Genomic DNA, 22,562 nt, shown 5'->3' on the forward strand with positions numbered 1-22,562 from the left:
GTGTGTGTGTGTGTGTGTGTGTGTGTGTGTGTGTATTTATCTGTCTACTTCATGATCTCATCCAGTCCTATGGCTTTTTTTTTTTTAATTCACTCTCCATAGAGACTGTAAAAAATTGCCAATGCTGACTATATTTTAAGTTGTCATGGCGGGGTATTGGGAAAAGTTTTCAATTAGCAATAATTGTGCCTTGGATAAACCTCGTTGGCTATGATACTGTCACTGTGCAAAGCTGTCCTATGGCTTTTTTATCTTTATTTTTAAATTTAAATTTTATTAAAATAATACATACAGATTTAAAAAAGTCAAGTAGTACCAAAAAGGTTATGAAATACAGCATTTCCCTTCCCCATCCCTATTTTCTTCCCTCCTTCCTAGAGACAATTTGTTTTATGCTTTTAGCTCTCTCTTCTGCCACTTACACCTCTACCTAATTTGTAAACGATAGGCATATACCACCTTTAGCTACTATCTATCAGCTTCATATTGCAGTAGATGATAATTTATCTGTCTTAGAATGCCATTGTCTTCTATCCTTAATCTTCTTAACATAGTTATATTACAGTAGTTGGTGAAATCAATATTCAGTGTTTACATAGTTACATATGTGAATATAATTCCCAGCAGTGTTGCAGTGTTTTATGATTGTGTTTTCAATGTATCTTCCAGTTTGCTATCTGCTAGAAACCCATTCATGATCTTAAACTTGGTTTATGGTTTCTTTCCATTGTCACATCCAATCTGATTCTTTTTAAAATATGCTATGTTGCTTGTTATAGTTTCCAGTTTCCCGTTGAAATTTTCAAGCATAATTTTTGTGTCTTTTAAAATAGTAAATATAGTTGTCTTATACTGGCGTTTAATAATTCCAATATCTGGAGTCCTTCAGGGCTGTGTTTGATATCACCTATTTCTGTTGGTTCTTGTTCTTGTTATCTAGCCATATGGATTCTAGTTAGATTCTCTGGGTCCTTGATCTGTCTTTCTATATTTAGATTTATTCCCTATTTGATGATGCATATCCATCAAGTTAAAGGTACGTTACAAAGGCAAAAACATGGGAAGGACAGCAGTTGACATGGCTCTCTCTCATATCACACTGTCCTGATCAGGACTGCTGTGCAGTTGTCATTTGAATATCATGACTTTGCCACCAGCATGGAGAGTCTTTTCCTTTTCTCTGTGTTGAATCTCTTATTTTCTGTATTCTGTATTTTCTTCTTTCTCAGATTACTCTCTTATCTTAGTACAGGCAATGTGATTGTGTGATGTAGTAGACAGAATATTGGTTCCCTATAATGTCCACATTCTAATCTCTAAAACTTGTAAATCTGTTTCCTTAAATGGCAAAAGAGACTTTGAAGATGTGATCACATTAAGAATGTCTAAATTGGGAGATTATCCTGGATTATTTGGGTGGCCCCATGTAGTAATAAAAGTCCATCTAATAGGACAGTAGGAGATATATGTGTGCATGTGCATGTACGTATGAGAGAAAGAGACAGACAGACAGACAGAGACAGGGAGAGACAGAGAGAAGAGAGAGATGTCCTGGTTTTAAATACGGATGAATGAAGGAAGGGGCCACAAGACAAGGAATGAAGGCAGCCTCTGGCAGGAAGGAAGATAAGGAATGGATTCTCCTCTAGAGCCTCTGGAAGGGAAACAGTCCTGCTAACATCTTGATTTAGAAATTCTGATCTCCGGAATTGTAAGAGAATAGATTTATGTTCTTTTAAGCTACTAAGTTTATAGCAATTTGTTATAGCAGCAAAGAAAATCAATACAAATAATAATTTTTTTTCAGATTTTTTTTTTTTTTTGAGATGGAGTCTCACTGTGTGCAGAGGTGTGATCTTGGCTCCCTGCAACCTCTGCCTCGTAGGTTCAAGCAATTCTTCTGCCTCAGCCTCCCAAGTAGCTGGGACTACAGGCACCCACCACCATACTCAGCTAATTTCTGTCTTTTTATTAGAGACGGGGTTTCACCATGTTGGCCAAGCTGGTCTCTTGACTTCTGGCCTCAAGTGATCTGCCCGCCTTGGCCTCCCAAAGTGCTGGGATTACGGGCATGAGCCACCGTGCCTGGCCTAGTTTTCTTCAGATGTTGCAAGTGTCTACAGTCAATCTTCACATTGCCAGTTTGGTTGGTTATAGGATTCTAGGTTGGAGGGCATTTTCTTTTACACTGAAGAACTCTTCCATTGTTTTCTTCCTTCAAATGTTGCTGAGAAGCCCAGAGTCATTTTTATTATCATTCCTTATACGTGGCCTGTTTTCTACCCCTCTTCAGACACTTAGAGCATTATCTGTTTGTCTCTAATGTTCTGATATTTCACAATGTATGAGTCTATAAGAGTAGAAAATTCCATGTGTCAGAAACCTGGTGCTTTAAAATTCCATAAATATAATGAAAATGCAAGCACAAATTGGGGAAAATATTTACAACATGAAAAATAAAGGGCTGTTATTCTTATAATAGAAAGCACTCTTACAAGAAAAAATAAATTATCCAAAAGAAACATTCACAACAGTAATTCAATAGAGTACATCTGCAGGTCTAGAACTGAAAAGAAAGACAAAAGAAAAAAGCATAAAAGAGTATAAATAATTGGCTGAGAAACATTTAAAAATCCATAGCCTTACTAGAAATAAAATAAATGCAAATTAAAACTGTGAGAAAAAAATTTTCACCTTTTTAATTGGTGAAGATTAAATAAAACCCTCAAAATAGCTAATGTTGGTTAAGATTTCAGCAACTTACATGCACTGCTGTTAGAAATGCAGTCAACCATCTCTTCTAGATGAGGCAAAATTTTGTAAACCAGATAAAAAGCTTTTAAAAACGTCCACGTTAGGTCGGGCACAGTGGCTCATCCTTATAATCACAGCACTTTGAGGCTGAGGTGGGAGGATCACTTTAGCCCAGGAGTTGGAGACCAGCCTGGGCAACATAGTCAGACCCCATCTCTACAAAAAATAAAACAATGAGCTAGGCATGGTGGCATGTGCCTATAAGTCCTAGCTGCTTGGGAAGCTGAGGCAGGAGGATCATTTGAGCCCAAAAGTTTGAGGCTACAGTGAGTTATGATTACACCATTGCACCTGGGTGACAAAGTGAGACTCTGTCTCAAAAAAAAAAAAAAAAAAAAAAAAAAATCAGTACTTAGAATTTATTCCACCAAGATAATAATGAATGATGAATGTGCATAAAGAGTTAAATACCATTTTGGCCACGTCGTTTACAACATTAAGAAAGTGGAAACAGGTCTGGTGGGGTGATATATCTGTAACTCCAGTGCTTTAGAAGACTGAGGCAGAAGGGTTGTTTGAGGCCAGGAGTTCAAGACCAGCCTGGGCAACATAGTGAGACCCCATCTCTAAAAAGAATTTAAAAATTAGCTGGGCATCGTTGTGTGTGCCTGTAGTACTAGCTACTTGGGAGGCTGAAGCAGGAGGATCATCTGAGCTCAGGAGTTTGAGGGTACAGTGAGCTATGATTGCACCACTGCATTCCACCCTGGGTGCAGAGTAAGACCCTGTTTCTCTCAAAAAAAAAAAAAAAAAAAAAAAAGAGTAGAAACATCTTAAATACTCAACTATAGAAAACTGGCTTAAATTTCCTATGGCAGTGGGATGTTTCAGCAGTTTTAAAGTAAATAAGGCCACTAGCCTGAGGTTGTTTCTGCACCCTGAGCCCTTACATAAGCAAGCTGAAGCCTTATTTTTTAAAATTTAATTATGTATTTTTTTGAGATGGAGTCTGGCTTTGTCACCCAGGCTGGAGTGCAGTGGCATGATCTCAGCTCACTGCAACCTCTGCCTCCCAAGTTCAAGTGATTCTCCTGCCTCAGCCTCTCGAGTAGCTGGGATTATAAGTGCATACTACTGCACCCGGCTAATTTTTTATCTTTTTTGGTAGCGACAGGGTTTTACCATGTTGGCCTGGCTGGTCTCAAACTCCTGACCTCAAGTGATCTGTCTGCCTCGGCCTTCCAAAGTGCTGGGATTACAAGCATGAGCCACCTCGCCCAGCCCAAAGCCCAGTTTAGAGGTATTTCTTATAACCGACTTAAATAGACAAACAAAAACAAAGCCCTAACCAAACACAAACAGCCATTGAGTGGATTGGCTATATAACTAGGAGTCTCCCGTCAGACTATACCCAAATAAGGCAAACACTTAACTGCAGCAATTCAAGTAATTTCTTTACTTTGCTTCTGTGTTCAGCCTATAAAAGGTAGCTGCTTCCAGAGCAGAGCCCATAACCTCTTTTGATCTTGGTGCTTCCAATTCATGAATCATTGTTTTATTCAAATAAATGTGTTAATTTCATTTAAAGTTTTTTAAACAGCAAGACATAGTATTAAATTTATCATATAAAAAGTGGTCATTATTGGTAAGAAGTTGATTCATGGGGAACTAAAATGAGAACTGGTGAGAAACAAAATTCTCTGAACTCTGTCCATCGTCCATCATTTGTTAACAGAATGTTTTCTTTCTAGAGATAAATTATTTCTACTTCCAAACATTGAGGAGATAAAAAGAGGGGCTTTTGGCTAGACACGGTGGCTCATACCTGTAATTCCATTACTTTGGCAGGCTGAGGCAGGAGGCTCACTTGAGTCCAGGAGCTCAAGACCAGCCTGGGCAAAAAGAAAGACTTCTTTTCTATTAAGAAGAAGAAGAAAAAAGAAAGAGGGGCTTTCAGTAATGATAGTGATAAAATTTAAAAGAAAAAGAGCAACAGTAGCTAACACTGAGTACTTACTGTGTTCTAGGTAACCTGTCAGGTATTTAGTGTATTTTATTTAATTCCCACAATAGCCCTTGGGGGTAGGTAGTATTCTTTAACATCTTTAGATGTGAAGACTGAGGCTTGGAGATGTTGAGTGAATGGCTTAGAGTGACACAGTTGATAAATATTATAGTTTCAATTTAAACTCTGGAAGTCAGGATTCCAGACATTCTTATTCACTGGACTGAACCGCCTCAAATAAATAAAGCAACTGTTACTGGAGATCCCCCAATAGCCCTTTGTTCTGGGAGGCACGTTGAAGGATCATTTTAATTAACTAGATGTAAGGAAACACAGGGAAGGTTGCAGCTGGACATTTGAGAATTGACAATGAAGCTCTTTTCATCATTTCCTTTGGTATAAAAAGTTTGAAGGCTGCTGGGAGAAAATCAGCAAATTTTCCCAAAGACTAATCTTCTGGGAAGGCAGTTACTGAGACTGTGACCACTTCCTTTAGGAAGGTTAATTTACTATATCATCTCTGGACTGAAGTGGCCTGGACTTGACATGGCAGCAAAAGACAGGAGAAATTTACCATGGAGAGGGGAGCCTGGACTGCTTACCTGGGCTTAACATTACTGGCTGCAACGTCAAGTTTCTAGCTGAGCTCCTACAAATTTTACTCTAGCATCACAGGTGTGTCCTAGGAAAAAGAGCCACAAAGGTTTTTAACTTTGGAACCACAAATTGTCAGAGCATTTAAATTTTAATAGCTCCATCTTGTGAAAGGTCTTGATATAGCAGGTATTCTGTGTCTCAACAGTGACACCTTGTGGGGCAGAGGTAGCAGAGGCTGGTGTCTGTGTGGACTGGAGAAGTTTTCAATCTTTCTCAAAGTCAGTTATAAGCAGGATTGATCCTTTGGACTCTGTTCCTGAACTTAACATGGAAGAGCAAAAACACAGGAGAAACATCATGCACTGTGTACATCTAGTCAGTTTGAATGTTAAACATACACACACACTCCAAAAGGCACATTACAAAATGGCAATGCAAGATATATGACAAAAGGATGATTTTCTTAAGTAAAGAGTATTTATTAGTCAATAAAGATAATGATGAGTAATCCAATAGAAAAAGGTCCCAAAAAGGCAGCTAACAGAAATACTGATAACACTTAAAAGAGTTTTGATTTCACTCATAATCCATTCATTAAACATAAAAAGTACAATGATGTACTACTTTTCATCTAACAGGTTAATAAATATTAGAAAGTAGGATAGAATTTAGTGTTAGCGAGGGTATGAGAAAACTATCAAAAATTGTTAGTAGAAATAACAAATTGTGCAAAAATTTGGAAGGTAATCTAGTATAGTATATATCCAGATTTAAAATGCACATACTTTATAATCCAGTAATGCCATCATTCAGAATTTAGGAGTGTTTTCTAATGATTTTTTGTTTGTACACTGTATCAATTAGGATGCAGTCATTTGTAAAGAACAAAACAAAAAACCCTCAATTCAAACATGTTTAAACAATGGGGGGGATTTATTAGGTAATGGACTGAGATCCCAGAAATAAATTGGATTTCATCTGGGGTTTGATTCAGCATCCCAGAGATATTATCATCCACCCAGTTTCTTACTAACTCTGTTTTCTGACTTCTGGCACATCAGGCTAATTCCCTATCAAGGTTACAAGATGGTTGACAACAACTCCCAAGGTATAGTGGACATATGCTTTATTTATGGCCGCAAGGCACCTTTGAAAACCTTTCCTATGGAGAGTTTTCCATTTTATAAGTCCTTATTTCCTCAATGTGAAATTCAGAAATTCTGTTTCCCAGTCTCCCTTGCAGCTCTGTGAAATCTGGTGACATGAAGACATAAGCACCATGCAGAAACCCTCCTGGCAAGAGTGGCAGTATTATCTCCAGAAGCAGCAGTTGCAGAGGTTCAGGTGAAAGTCCCTAGGGCCCAGCACCCTTTGCCAGTGGGGTATTTGTGCTCAGTGAGGGCAACTGGTGTTTTCTCTGGAGCAGTTCCGCAATAGTACATATTGTTGTGTGGCTCTCTCTGGGAAAGCTGGATTCTTTGGCATTTCCATAGAGTCTGTGAATTCCCTGATATCCTTCAATCAATTTGCATTCTGCTTAAACTATCTACAGTTCACTCCTATTGTGTGCAAGAACCCTAATACACAAATATACGTTTTTTTTCAGCCACATCTAGGGAGAGGTCACCTTCAGAAATTCTCTCAAAAAAGCAAAGAAGCATCCTTCTCTGTTATCTCTGGGAAACCTCTTTTTATATCTCTATAGTCAAAATTGGGTCATTTTTTTTTTTTTCTGTACTACTGGGGCTTGAGGACAGGATTACGGTAATGATCTAAAGCCTGAGGTCACATCCTTATCCCTTAAGGCTTAAGACAAAGAACAAAGAGAAAGAGGTGAGGACGCCCAGGTGAGATCAGGATACTAACTCAGAGAGGGGTGAATGGATGAAAGTATATGGGAGGTGGGAGAACCACAACACCTACTAGACAGAGCAGCTTACATCAAACTCCTTGAACTTCCAAGCTTGCTCCTCACATGTGTGAAGTCTGCATAAACCGCTCTATCATGTTGCTGTTGGTTACCACCTGGAACATCTAGACAGAGTCCCCAGGATAGGATTCAGCTTCCTTTCCATGGGGCCAGTCACATTCTTTGCTGTCTTGTTCCTTCATTCTGCCTTTAATGAGGGATGGGTCAACAAAGAAAATGGCAATGACCTTCTCTTTAGTTTAATGGAAAATTCCTCCAGAAGTTCAACCCTTATTGGTGTAGTCCACTTCCTTATTTTTCTCCTCTATTCTTAGGCACCAATATCTCTGCAACAATGCTTCCTTCTTCTCACCACTCAAAGCAAGACTTCGTTCATTCTTTGGAAGAACTCATCCCTTGCAAATAGATCAGACTATACCCTAGCAGTATATTTCTCAAAATTTGAAGCCTGGTCTGAGCAATATGCTTTTCAAGTGAATTTTGCCCTTAGTACTAGCGACATTTGGGGCTGGGTAATATTTGTGTTATGAGAGATTGTCCTGTACATTGTAGAGTGTTTAGAAGCATCCCTAGCCTCTATCCACTACAGGCTAGTAGCATCTTCTCCTGCCAAGTTGTGACAATCAAAAATGTCCACTGGAGAGCAGAATTACCCATTTGATAACAACTAAGCTAAACTAATACTCTGGGGTAGAGTGTGCTCGGTAAAGACAGAGGAATCCACTCATATTCCAAGTTAGGATGGGGAACGTGGGGAACTTTGACTATCCAGGTTTCACCAAAAAGTACAGGACAGATAACTCTTCTTGTGAGTTATCAATGAACTTCTTTGTTCTCCTGACTGTCCTGCAGGGGACTGTTGAATCACCATCTCCCACGGACAAATATTAATTTTTATAGAGTATAGCCTAACCACAAGGTAGAAGACATATACTTTCCTATCTGTCCTATAATTTTACAAGGCCATATCTCTTTTGTATTTTCTGAGACCCAGTCTCACCCAGGCAGTAGTGCAGTGGCATGATCTCGGCTCACTGCAACCTCTGCCTCCTGGGTTCAAGCGATCCTGCCGCCCCAGCCTCCTGAGTAGCTGGTATTACAGGCACTTGCCACCACGCTTGGCTAATTTTTTTGTATTTTTAGTAGAGATGGGGTTTCACCATGTTGGCCAGGCTGGTTTCAAACTCCTGACCTCAAGTGATCCGCTTGCCTTGGCCTCCCAAAGTGCTGGATTATAGGCGTGAGCCACTGTGCCTGGCCGTGGCTACATCTCTTATAATGAGGTATGACAAATTATTGTTCAACGCAGACTTAAGCCACCTATCTTGCTTCCAAATGTATCTTCTTTGGATCATCCCTGAGTAATATTTTTTAAAATTCCCTTAGCTACTCATAGAGTTGGCCAAAGATGAGAAATTATTACTTGGAAATGTAATCCTGTAGTTTCTTTGTTATGATGGCGGTTGCTGTGTTGTTTGGTACACAGATTATTTTGGGTTATTTGACGCAAAAGTTTCAAATTTCAAACTTTTATCTTTACTGGGCCTTTAGCTACATTTTTTTTTCTGGATAATTTTAACCTTTAGCATGATGTTCACATTTAAGCCATTTTGGTCCAAATTGTCTGATATCAAAAGAACAAGCCTGCATTCTTACTGTTTCCATTTGTCTGGTGTTTTAGTGAGTCCAGGTTGTTAGAGACTGTTTGGCTTCAACAACATTTATTTCTTACAGTTATGGAGGATGTGAAGTCTAAGAGCAGGGCGCCAACATGACTAGGTTTTGGTGAGGGCCCTCTAATTGCTTTGCAGACAGATACCTTTTTACTTTATCTTCATGTGGCAGAGTGACACAGGAAGTAAGCTCTGTTGTGTCTCTTCTTAAAAGGGCACTATTCCTATTCATGAGGGCTCTGCACTTACAACCTAATTACCTTCCAAAGGTCTCACCTCCAAATACCATCACATTTGGAACTGAGATTCAAGAAATGAATGTTGAGGGTACACATTCAGTCCACAGCACTTGGTATGTCTGTTTATTCCTTTCTATTTAGCCTTTCTGAATCATTTTGTTTTAGGTATTTTGCTTGTATCTACCATAATGATAGCTCACTTCTGTTGCATAACAAACCATACCAAAAATTAGTGGCTTAAAAACCAGCCATTTATTTAGCTCATAATTCTGTACATTGGCTTAAAATTTCTGGTCTAGGTTGGCTCAGCTGATCTCTGAGGTGCCTGCTTACGTGTCTGAGGTCATTTAGGGTGTTGCCTGGTGGTTGGATGATCTAAGATAGACTTGTTCCTATGTCTGACAACTGTTGGCTAGGGCTAGGAGAGTGACTCTATCACATCTCTCATAATTCAGCAGGCAAGATGGCAAACATGGAGGTCACAGGGCTGTAAGTGCAGTAAGAGAGGACAAACCCTGATGACTGAAGTGTCTGCTTGCATCACAACTGCTAATGCTCCATTGGCCAAAGCAGCTCACGTGAATGACCCAGACTTAAAGGTGGAGAAAAGGAGTCTACATCCTGATAGGAAGATCTGCAATGTCACATTGCAAAATCATGATAAAGGGAGAGGAAAAATTTATGGCCAATTTTATAATCTATCACATTGGGTTTTCTTTTGTGAGTCATTTTAAAAGTCTTTTTCTTTCAATGGTTGATTTAAACCCAAATACGTGTATTATATGATGCTATATTTGATTTCAATTTTGTCACATTATTATATACTCTTCATTAAATACATTCTTATTTTTACTGTATGTCCATGTGCATACTTTCAGGCTATTTTCTCAATGTGGACTTGAAATACACTATTTTGAAACTCAAAGCTGCCTTCAGCAGGATTCTGTCTATCCGAAGAGGCAACTATTTCTGTTGGTTCAATCAGTGGGCTTAATGATGGGCCCAGAACTAGGAATTTTCAAGAAGGAAAATCCATTGACTTAATATTCCCAGAATATACTTGTTATGCTGAGAATACACAATAAGAACATATGGCATTTCATTACATAGTTGAAAAACTAACATCATCATAAGCAAGTTTAGAAGCAGTGAAACACACTCTTGGAAGGCATTATTAATGCTCCCTAATATCTGATTCTTCCTTTTCAGTCCCATTGCAGTTTGGTGGAGCCATGTGAAAGGTTCTAGCTAGTGAAATGCAAGTGGAAGTGGGAGGGCTGAGGTAGTGATTCCCTCTTCCGTAGTGAAAGTGGAATCTCATGTTGGGATGGCAGAGCTGTAAGATCAAAGTAGTCTGGATTGCTCAGACACTGGTTGGAGGACAACTCTCAGCCTGTTACATATTAGACTTCATGTGAGCAAATAACACATGTTTATTAAGGCACTGAGATTCTGAAATTGTTTATTGTCAGAGCATGAGCTGGCCAATCTTGACTAACATACCGTCATTCTTTGGTCACTGGCCTATTGCCTAATTAGTTGGGGAGCTTGTTGTTGGGGAAAGTATGTTATTTTGAAAGTAGAGTATATAAATATTATACATATATATATGCATATATATATTTAACAAGAGGTGAAACTTATTTAACAATATTTATTGAGTGCCTGCTTTACCAAGTGCTAGAGACATATTAGTATAAAAAACACACAATTTTTGCCTTCATGGAGCTTACATTCTTCTGAGGAAGCCAGATAAAAATTAAATCAACAAACAAAATACTTGTGAATTAGGATAAGTGTTATGAAGGAAATAATGGCTGAGCTAGAGGTTAACAAGGGAGGGAATCTACTTTATATAGTATGATGATGAGGAGAGGAGACCTTTCAACTGAGGTATAGAGAAAGGGAGAAAACATTCTAGATCAAATGAGGCAAGAAAGATCTCAGTGAGTTTGAGAAACTAAAAAGGCCAATGTGACTCAGCAGTAACAAATGAGAAACCAAGAGGCAAAATACGAAGTTGAAGAGAAAGATCATCGCATTGCAGTAGGGAGATTGGTTTTCATTCTAAGTCATCAGATAGTATCACCTTAATCTTCCTTTGATCAATGCCACAAAATTAACCACATCTTTGTTAACTTCCTCCCCCTCCCCGCCTGCCATCTGCCTCAACAAATGTCATGTCCCTCATCTTTCTGATGATTAATCACTCTGTTTGTATCTTCCTTCCTCTAGTTACCCTTTCTCCTCTTTTCATATATTTTGCTTCTTCATTATCTTCCCAATGGGTCAGTCCTGTCAACCAACTTGCAAGACACCACCCACCCCCGACCATCTTCCATGGGTTATCGATTGGTAATGATTCTACCAATGACTCAGATATTCAGTCCCCAAAACCAGCATCTATCCTTGACCATCCCTTTACTTTTCTATGCAGTTCATTGGTAAATTCTTCAATTTTAAACTCAAAGATATTATCAGTTTCGTTCACTCTTGCTAATGTTAGTTTTCATGATCTTTTGCCTTGATTTCAGAAATGGTCTCATGATTTGCCTCCTTGCTTCCATTCGTTCCTTTCTCTAATGCTTTCTTTATGCATCAGCCAAGGGTGGCTACTTATTTTAATGCAGAATAGCTTAATTAAAATAAACAATTAAAAAAAAATAAATTGTGGTAAAATAGGTTGGTGCAGTAGCTCACACCTGTAATCCCAGCACTTTGGGAGGCCGAAGTGGGTGGATCACTTGAGGCCAGGAGTTAGAGACCAGCCTGGCCAACAACACGAAAGCCTGTCTCTATTAAAAATACAAAAACTAGGCAGGCATGGTGGCTCTTGCTGGTAGTCCCAGCTACTCAGGAGACTGAGGCAGAAGAATCCCTTGAACCTGGTATGCGGAGGTCGCAGTGAGCCAAGATTGCACCACTGCACTCCAGCTTAGGTGACAGAGTGAGACTCTGTCTCAAAAAAAAATTGTGGTAAAATAAGCTTTTACTAAAATGAAAGTGGTCTATGTACTGCAAAAGTTACAATAAAAAATATAGGCAAACCTAAAGAAAAAATACACATTTCCACTTCCAAAGTTTACCACTCCTAACATCTTAGGGTATAAGCCCACTAAATCTTTTTTCGTTGTATGTAAATATATATATGTGCATTTTTAAACCAAAATGAGATGTTGTAACATACATACCATTTTGTGACTTGCTCTTTTCAGTTAATGATTTTTTCCACGGTAATACAGTCCTATTTTATCCAATATTCAGTCCATCTACATTCATATTTCCTTAATGGTCCTGAAAATGCATTTTATAGTCTGTTCAAACCGGGATCCAATTCAAACTGTTATGTCCCTTAAATTTCTTTTCATAAAGCAGTTGCTTTTTCATGACAAATTGTTGAAGAGGTGGGCCACTTATCCTGCAGAAAGTTTCACCTTCTGGATCTGTCTAGTTACCTCCTCTGGCATCACTAAATTTGTTCACCTATCAGTCGGAGTCGTGCTCTTTTGCCCAGGCTGGAGTGCAGTGGGGCAATCTCGGCTCACTGCAACCTCTGCCTCCCAGGTTCAAGGGATTCTTCTGCCTCAGCCTCCCAAGTAGCTGGAATTACAGGCGTGCACCACCACGCCAGGCTGTTTTGTATTTTTAGTAGAGACGGGGTTTCACCATATTGGCCAGGCTGGTCTTGAACTCCTGACCTCGTGATCCACCGGCCTCGGACTCCCACAGTGCTGGGATTATAGGAGTGAGCCACCGTGCCCGGCCTATCAGTTGTTTTCATAAGCTGTGTTATATGCAAAAGCTTGATAGATTCAAGTTAAATATTTTTGCCTGACTATACCATGATGATACTGTATACCACAACATACCACATCCCATCAAAAGACAAACTATCCAACTGAACTACAAAGTGGCCTTTAAAAAATGTAAATTTTAAATATATATTGCTTAAGTCTCATACTTCCTCTGCATTTATTATACAATACTAAACAAATTCTTCAATTTGGACTACAAGTTTCTGAACGATTTGATGCCTGCTTACTCCTCCAACTTTATTTCATCCCATTCCTTTTTTTTTTTTTTTTTTTTTGGGGACGGAGTTTCGCTCTTGTTACCCAGGCTGGAGTGCAATGGCGCGATCTCGGCTCACCGCAACCTCCGCCTCCTGGGTTCAGGCAATTCTCCTGCCTCAGCTTCCTGAGTAGCTGGGATTACAGGCACGCGCCACCATGCCCAGCTAATGTTTTGTATTTTTAGTAGAGACGGGGTTTCACCATGCTGACCAGGATGGTCTCGATCTCTTGACCTCGTGATCCACCCGCCTCGGCCTCCCAAAGTGCTGGGATTACAGGCTTGAGCCACCGCGCCCCGCCTCCCATTCTGTTTTTAAAGGTCTTGTCACATGCTTCGTTTCCAGTCCCGGAACATGGTAAGTGCTTGCCTCCCAGGGCCTCTGCAGGCTTTTGGTTTGGAGGCTCTCCTTTGCCACTCCACCCCTCTCCATTCTTCTCCTCTTCTGATATCAAGCATCTTCTGAAATTACAGATGTTGTTTTAAATGTATTTAAAATTTTGTTCTTTCTACAAAACAGCAACAACAGATACAGGTTCGTTTTCAGTTCACCTAGTCGAAGAAAGCCTACTTTATCTTATTTAAATTAGGGTCCTTCAAGCGATCTTAACGTCCTAAATCCCAAGCACCCTGTTTTTTTCCTGATACTTTTTCAGTTTACCTTAAGGTCTGTGCCAACCTGACAGTAAGATGCACGATGGCAGGGATCTTGCCTACTAGGTTCCCTGTGCACTCCGTACCTGTGCACAGCAGCCCATCAACAGAAGTTGAAGAAACTTCGTTGGTCACAATAACCCTGGGGCCGCGTCTCTGGGAGGCAGCCTCAAACTCTCGCAGGTGGCAGCGACAGAAGTACCTCTCCAGGAAGTTGTTCGAGTGGAGGAATACTCTTACGTCAAAGTGCTCAGTACACTACAGCAGCAGGAAGGAGGAAGGGAAGAATTCTAGATGCGGGGAAAGTCAGTATTTTACAGCACAGTACAGGTTAAACTGGATCCTGGAAGGCGTCGCCGCTGCGACACCTTCACGTGACCGCGGGCGGCCGAAGGACCCCCGCGCCCAGTGCGCCTGCGCTGGCGCTCCCGGAAGTGGCCGGACCAGGAACGCAGGCGGAGCTCACGTCCGTCAGCCCGTCAGTCCGCCAGTCCGCCAGTCCGCCAACCCGGTACCTCTCTCTCCTCGGCCTTCGTAGCTGTCCGAGGTCGGTTTGGCCCGAACGGCGGCAGAGGCGGTGATCATGGCGACATTCATCTCGGTGCAGCTGAAAAAGACCTCAGAGGTGGACCTGGCCAAGCCGCTGGTGAAGTTCATCCAGCAGACTTACCCGAGCGGCGGGGAAGAGCAGGCCCAGTACTGCCGCGCGGCGGAGGAGCTCAGCAAGCTGCGCCGCGCCGCAGTCGGTCGCCCGCTGGACAAGCACGAAGGCTCGCTTGAGACGCTCCTGAGGTGGGCGCGGGGCCGGGGGTGGGTAGACCTGCCAGCCGTCCCTCGCCGCCCCTCTTCCTGTCTCCCCTCTTCCCTCAGTCCTGTAACCTGGGCCGAGCCGCCCCGCCCCGGCCTGACCGGGCGCGTAGGTGTGGTCAGCATTCCTTGCTGGTGAGCAGGGCCAGCCCTTCAGGCCCGCTGTGACTGCCCGCTCGTCCTGCCTGCCAGCCTGCCCAGCCCTGGGTCTGCCAGGGCTCGGTGGATCAGATGCCTGGGTGCACCAGTCTGCCATGTACGGATCTCTCGCCACATTTACTTATAACTAGTTTTTACTTTTTTGAGTCTCTAACTGAAGCTTCCCCCTTTTCCCTCATTTTTCCGTCACTGTCTTTCTTGGACCAAATTTAGATTTCATAATAGTAGTTGCTTGAAGGAAGTGGGGGAATTGGGACACTGGACCACATGTCTGATCAACTCATTACATTGTCCACATGAAATGGACCATCTTCCTCAGTTCAAAATTATCAAATGACAGAAAGTTAGGAGCTACAACTATTTGAAATAAAACTCTAGTTACATAATAGAACCGTTCAAGGTAGGTTGTTTAAAAGCAGTTTGTTCACCAACAGGTATATACATAGTGGAGTAAATGTGTTATTTTAGCAAATGCTTATTTAGCTCACGCTGTATTTAATGAGGGCTCCTTTCATGATACTTAATAGTTATGATAAGAACATTATTATAGGACTTTAGAGTTAATTTCTTTTGCCTACCTTGTTAATGATCTCGTTTTCTTTGTATAATATACTCTACTTGGTTCACAGGAGAAACACAATTGTATTCCGACCCAAGGAGCAGAAACCCAGGCTAAACCTAGCTTGAGCTAAGAAAGGACTTATTCTGCTAACTGACAAGTCTAGGGATATTCCTTCCCTAGCTTTAGGTATCACTGGAGATCGTCTTGCCTACATGATGCTTCCCTCGAAAGCGTCATGTATTGACAGGGATGGGTGTAGTGTGCTTACGAAAGTCCACAATACTCAGTATCTTAGAGAAGAGAGTACTTTTCTCCTTAATTCTGGTGGAAGTCCATGGGAGGCCTCTGGGCCTTTGGGCCATCATATTTGTTTGCACCAGTATATGATGGTGGGAAATGGACTAATTTAATTGCCCCTGTCTGAGTCATCCAGCCGGTTTAATTTCTCCTTACCCTATGGATCAAAACAAGATAAGTCCAGACTGGGGAAGGGTTGGTTCTCCAAAGGAAGGGATATTGAATAGATGACCCAGAGAAATAATGACCCCTTGGTGTCAAATTTTAGAGGTAGGACTGTTGGGCCGCAAGGATCATTAGTCTGATAGTATAAGCATTTTTTTTTTTTAAGTTAACCTGGGAACACTTAGCCATTCTTTAGAATTAACATAAAGTTTCAAAGTAATTATTATGTAGGCATGAATAGCATTCAGTGAGGATTTTCCATTAGTAATATTAAGAAAACATAGTTGTATAATGAACTCTATGATAAAAATCTTGTTGAATAGATCAAATTTGATTCCAGTCCTCAAATTTGGGATCTTCAGAGGCATTTGGTGCATGGGTTTAAAAACTAACAGACATGGAAGGATGGTGGATGATGGTTTGGATGAGGCTGTCCTGTGAACTTTAAAACTTCATTCATTTGTTCATACCTTTATTTTTACCAGACTTAAATGTGTCAGCTGTTCCTAATAGATAAGTGGACCTGTTGTAGATACAGTCTCTTTGAAACTAACCATGTTTTTTTAGTCACCTCTGTATATTCTCCTTCTGCCACATTCATTCAACAAATACTAAGTATTTTTACTTTTCGGTCTTCTGGAGGGGTTAGGTTAAGCTTGGAGATACTACTAAATTTTATAATGAACGTAGGTACAAAAGTTCCTTAGGTATATATGCCATAAAATTAGATGTGAGTCAGTTGTGTGATGTTCATTCAAGTCTGGCAGAATATCTTATTTTTAATGATTATGTTTGGATAATTGTGTAAACTTAACATTAATTTTTTAATTTAATGAATTTTTAAACTAATGAACTTTGAAAAAGAGGGTTTAAACTAATTCCTAAAGAATTGAAGCTATCTTAGTAAGTCCTGATATGCAGCTCCATATATAGCTCTACTGATAGACTTGGCTTCTTACTGCTAACTTGTAGGTGTTCTGTTAAAATTTCTAAAGTATATATTTATGCATATTATAATAATGAGAATGATTACTTAAAAACTCATTTGTTCTGGGTGTGGTAGCATGCACTCATAATTCCAGCTGAGGCGGAGGGATCACTAGAGCCCAGGAGTTAGAGACCAGCCTGAACAACATACTGAGACCCTGTCTCAAAACAAAACAGAAAACAACAACAAAAAAACCTTTTTGTATGATACTTCTTCCTTCATAAAGTGGCTTTTACTAAAAATTGATTAGACCTTGGTAAATGGTGAACTAGGGTGATCAAATGGGAACCCTGCTGGTTTTTTATTTTTTTTGAAACTTCAGATATACCAGCTACCAGCATTGTGTCATTTCTTTTATGGTGATCGATTTCTTTAGAGAGAAAGCTTCTAGTGTCCTTCCATGAAAAAGTCTGCTTATCAGCTTTCTAAATTTTATCCTGGGGAATGGAGGTTGGGAATCTTAACAATCATGTATGCAGTCTTTCTATCAGGTACATCTGTTTTTAGTGACACCTCCATTAGGATTAGGTTCATTTCTGTGTGGTATTTTCCAAATTATCTGAGTTAAGGTTTTCTTTCTTTCTTTTTTTTTTGTTTTTTTTTTTTCCTTGTGATGGAGTTTTGCTCTTGTTGCCCAGGCTGGGTGCAGTGCTGTGATCTTGGCTCATCACAACCTCCGCCTCCTGGGTTCAAGCGATTCTCTTGCTTCAGCCTCCCGAGTAGCTGGGATTTCAGGCATGCACCACCACACCCAGCTAATTTTGTATTTTTTGTAGAGAAGGGGTCTCTGCATGTTAGTCAGGCTGGTCTCAAACTCTTGACCTCAGGTTATCCACCCACCTTGGCCTCCCAAAGTGCTGGGATTATAGGCATCAGCCTTGGCGCCCAGCCAAGGTTTTATTCTTTTGTAAAAAGTTGGCTGGCAGGTAGTTCTGGTAGCCCAGGTCTTATATAGTGGTTCTGTGAAGTTCATTGAGGTTCAGATTCCTTTCAGCTTTGTGCTGTATAAAACCTAGAATATTGTTCTCAGGTCCAGGTTGTAATCATATTCAAGTTCCAGGTGGTAGGATGGAGAAAGGGAGAAAGGCACAGGGCTCGACCTTTAGGGTGTTTCCTGGCAACTATTCCACAACCCCCTGCCTATATGTTACTGGCCATTATGTGTGTCCACTTCTCATAGGATGCTAGGAAAAGGAATTTCCATTATGAGCAGCTATATATTCAGGTAAAGATACAGAGTTTTGTTAATAAGGAAGAGGATAGAACCGATAATGATGTAGTCAATTAGCATACCCTACCCCACTTAGCAGTGCTTGATCTCCACCTTAGTTGTATTTGCTATGTCTGACCTTTTTCTGAGAGTGAACCTACCCTCATAGTAGAGGATCTGGGAGCTTGAAGGTTTTTTTGAAGGATTTTCAACCACACCTCGTGCTTACATTGAACTACCTTGAGAGGAACCTCATGTTTCTTAATTCAGATCCTTTTCTGGCTTCTCTAGCATGATTTGGCTTCTCCTTTGTCTCCCTTCCCTCTTAGCCAGTTAGATTTTAGATTTCTCTTTTTCATTCATTCATTCATTCATTCATTCATTCATTCACTTCACCTTTTAGTAAATTCTGTTGAAACCTCTTATATGCTCTGTGCCCTTCTCATTCTTTTTGTCCATGTTCATGTACATCTTTTACATTTTTGAATTCTTGTTTCAGTGGGGTTTGGTGGGGAGCAAAGAAGGGTGTTTATTCAGATTTCTTTGTTTAACTGTAAGAGGAAGGTGTTTGCATTTTCAACTCTCCGCAGTGCGTATAACAATCTACATTCTCATCAGCAGGTGTATGGGGGTTTCTTATTCCTCCATATCCTTGCTAATACTCTCGGATTAATAATTTAATTTATTGCTTTTTGCTAAATTGATTGGTGAGAAATAGTACCTTTAGTTTGCATTCCTCTAATTTTGCTGAGGTTGAACAGTTTATGTTTACTGGCCACTTTGTTTCTTTTTCTGTGATTGCTTGTTCTTTTCTTTTGCCCATTTTTTATTGAGTTTTTTTTTCTTTACTGATTTATAGGAGTTGTAGCATTTTCTGGATATTTATCTTTTTTTATTATGTGTGTTGCAAAAATCTTCCAATCTGTTTCTTGTCTCCCAACTGTGTTTATGCTATATTTTGTCATATAAAAGTCCTCTCAAAATGTTGTCATCTCCTCATAATTTGTAGTAAAGATTTTTTTTTCCTTATTCCTAATGTTGTGCATGTGTTATATGTGATTTTCCTTCCTCAGATTTGCCAAAGGTTTGGAGCCACCTTTTTTTGTTTAAAACCAAGCCTTTTCGGTTGGTTTTCTGCCCTTGTCATTCTTTTTTTATTTTTATTTTTTGGTTATTTTTTTTTTTTAAATTTTTTCTTTGTTCTATCTCTTTGTATGGATTCATTAGTTTTCCATCTTTTTGGTTTTTCTAATATATTTTAGGACTGTATTATTTTCTCAGTCTGTATGGGGTACATCCTACTGTCTTTTTCATTTGTAAAATGAAGTTGATGGAATTGTCCTGTCATTTCTGAAATATTTTCTGAAATTATAATGTTTTATTTTATAGATCAGGAAAGAAAATATTCTTTTTTACTTCATAGCGGTTGTTTGCATTCTGATTGTTGGTTTGGTGGTGAAGATATTGTTGCAGGACTTTTCCTTGTCCCACGACCATGAACTCTGGCAAAGCCAGAGTTCCAGCTAGAGTGCATCGCACCTGTCAGCTTGAATCTCAGGTTCCACACAGGAAGAGGATAGGCTAGGCTCTTCCCTGTGGAACTTCCAAGGCCTCACCTTAGTGAACAGGCTGGCTGGAGTTTCCCCAGGGACCCCCTTCCACCTGGCTATCTCAATAGTGAGATATTGCTACAATTCGTTAACCAAATACTAATGGAGAGTCTACGTGAACCTTACTATAGGAGACAATGTGGAGGATTTAAAGATATACTTGGTCCCTGGTCTCAAGGAATTACTGCCTTACCTTTTCGGCTCAGTAATTTTATTCTGCATAGATGAAACATAAGGGAAGATTTTAAATCTGATTTGTTTTTCTGTGTTTTGACTTTTCTGGTGTTTAGTAAATAAGAAAACTTAGGACTATCATCATTCTATGTATCTGTAAGAATAATCTTCTGAGGTGTTTTATATAGGAGGTTTAAGTCCACACAGCTATCTTTATGGCAGAACTGGACTAAGGTCCTGACCTCCTGATTCCCCAGCTGGTTACTTTTTACCATACTCTGCTGCAGTAGTTCTTGATTAATGATTTTTCACGTGTTAAATTGGATGAAGAAAGAAGTGTGAAAATAAAGGTCACAAAGACTCTGTGAATTCCAGCCAGTGTCTCTGGCCCAGCTCTTCTGATTCTCTTGTTTCTTCCTCTAGTTGATGGTCTGGAGTTGCGAATCCCTAAATACAGATTGGAACTGAATAGCGTTGTGTGAATTAGCATTACAGTATTATTTTGGCCATGTGGATTGGTTGTTCTTGATCCCCATACTTTCCCCTTAAATTAAAAAAAGGAAACCTTTTTTAAAATTAAATACAGAATTTAATCTTTATTTAAACATTTTAACTTTTTTTTTTTTTTTTTTGAGATAGGGCCTTGCTGAGTTGCCCAGGCTCAAAAGTACAGGGACACCATGATAGCCCATGGCAGCCTCGATCTCCTGGGCTCAAGCTGTCCTACTTCAGCCTTCCAAGTGGGTGTGTACCACCACACCTGGCTAATTTTTAAATTTTTAGGAGAGAGGAGGTCTTGCTATGTTCCCCAGCCAGGTCTTGAACTCCTTAACTCAAGCAATCCTCCTGCCTTGGCCTCCCAAATACTGGGATTACAGGTGTGAGCCACCATACCTGGGCTTTTTTTTTTTTTTTTTAAACTAGAATTTCTAATTAGAATTTGTCCTGTACCTATTTGTGATATTTTCAAAGAAATGTATTTATTTCCTAGTCTTTTTTCCCCATGAGATTTAAAAATTGAGCTATTATATATTTGTGCTAAAGTGGTTGAGTTTTATAAAATACTGGAGAACATATATAAGCACTTCTACATAGTTGCAAAATAATAATCTATAACTACCGTTTGTCTTACATGTATTACTGGGTGTGCAGGCACTATTTTAAGCATTTGATACACAGTATCATTTATTCCTCACTCTTAAAGGAGGTATTATTACTCTTACTTTAGGAAAGGTTCAGATTGAATAACTCATGATCACATAGCTCAGAGTTGGGATTCAAACTCAAGGCTGTCTGATTTGAAAGTCTGTAACTTCATACCTTTTAGATATATTTGGGATTTTATAGTGTTGGTTAAAAAAATTCACTTATTTCTAAAATGGAATCTATAATAAAGACACCAATTTTTCCACAATGTGCTAGTTTTCTCTCTGGCTTAGCATACTGGCTTTTTGCTGTGCCTATTTGTACAAAATTTGCAGCCTAGGTCTACCTTGTTAGAGATACAGCATAGGCTGGAATCTGCTGCTGTGGTAAAGCCTACTTTGTTAAAGAGAAGGGTGTGGTAGATGCTCTTTTTTCTGTGGGTTCCCTACCTAGAGAACTTTGATACTTGAGATCTAGGCTGAACTGTGAGGGATAATTCCCTGTGGAATTATATTGAAGGAGTAGCTTATCGTAGTTGGTTCTCCTGGAACAGCATTTTGCTTGTTGTAACTGCAGTTAGCAATGACTGCTTTCTTTTGTAAAGTATTACTTGATCTCTCATTTTGTTGGGATTTGCTCCATATTGATCAGACATTGTTGATTTTCAGTGACTGCCTTCCTATCTCAACTTCTATAATCTGTCCTAAGCCATTTTACTTTGAGGATTTCATCACATAGCTTCTAATCATTCAAATATAGGATATAAATACACTGTTCCCCCCCATACAACTCAGGTTTTGTGAATTGACCTCAAAAGATTTGGGGTGAAGAAAATGGGTATGAAAATTTTAGTGCATTCAGTTTAGCTATTCTTTTCCTCACCCATTTGCAGAGCAAGTAACCTCATTTCCTACTACTACCTTCCTTGTTTACTTTATAGCAAGGGTCAGCAAAATAAGGCCTGCCCAGTGGCCTGTTTTTGTATGGCCTGTGGGCACCACTCCACTGGGTTAGCATCGTGAGTGTTGGAGACCTAGCTAAGGTGTTTGCCTCTGTTCCATTCTCCCCTTTGCTTCTAGCTCCTGCCCTGCTGGCCAGTGGTCATGCTTTATTGCTGCCCAGACTTACTCTGGTGCTGCCTACACATTGGATATTCTGCTTGGCAATGAGTTGGCACTAAATGGTAGAATCTCAGTCTGGAAATTGGTGACTCAGCTAATTACCTCACCTCCAGCCAGCTGGAGCAGGTGCCCATGGTAGGCCCTTTTTGAGAATTTGGGTCTCATTGGGGCAGAGTAAAACTGACTGTGTTGGTCACTCTTCCCATCTCCCCATGGATCCTCTACATCAGACAGCTACTTTTCCTTTGGAGAATGTCTCCAGCAGATGGTACCTGGGCAGCTGTGTGCCATCATTTTGGGACGGCCCAATCTAGGCAAAAAAGGTACAGGCCAGGGCAGGGATTTTTCTCTTGTTTATAAGTACTTAGATACTTTTTACAAGCTTGATTTAGCCTTTTTC

General features: G+C 40.0%; 1 protein-coding gene, 1 long non-coding RNA gene and 1 other non-coding gene across 5 annotated transcripts in view; 1 reads left to right on the plus strand and 2 right to left on the minus strand.

The window, feature by feature from the left end:
- Positions 1 to 93: 93 nt before the first annotated feature.
- Positions 94 to 234, minus strand: LOC116545135. The gene has a single exon (XR_004266204.1). It is a non-coding gene; the product is annotated as a U4 spliceosomal RNA (small nuclear RNA).
- A 3,728-nt stretch (positions 235 to 3,962) lies between these two features.
- Positions 3,963 to 14,033, minus strand: LOC116543704. Its single transcript, XR_004265672.1, has 3 exons — positions 13,931 to 14,033; positions 5,362 to 5,441; positions 3,963 to 4,671 (listed from the first exon to the last, which is right to left on the minus strand). It is a non-coding gene; the product is annotated as an uncharacterized LOC116543704 (long non-coding RNA).
- Positions 13,586 to 22,562, plus strand: part of PDCD6IP (programmed cell death 6 interacting protein) — a 69,526-nt gene continuing 60,549 nt past the window's right edge. For all 3 annotated transcript variants that reach the window (XM_032269470.1, XM_032269462.1, XM_032269477.1), the window contains exon 1: positions 13,586 to 14,715. In XM_032269470.1, the coding sequence (XP_032125361.1) occupies positions 14,507 to 14,715 (209 nt within the window). In that variant the 5' untranslated portion in view covers positions 13,586 to 14,506. The remainder of the gene's footprint in view (positions 14,716 to 22,562) is intronic.

This window comes from Sapajus apella, unplaced genomic scaffold (genome assembly GCF_009761245.1).
Source record: "Sapajus apella isolate SASKATOON/1434 unplaced genomic scaffold, GSC_monkey_1.0 scaffold4, whole genome shotgun sequence".
Classification (NCBI taxonomy): domain Eukaryota; kingdom Metazoa; phylum Chordata; class Mammalia; order Primates; family Cebidae; genus Sapajus; species Sapajus apella.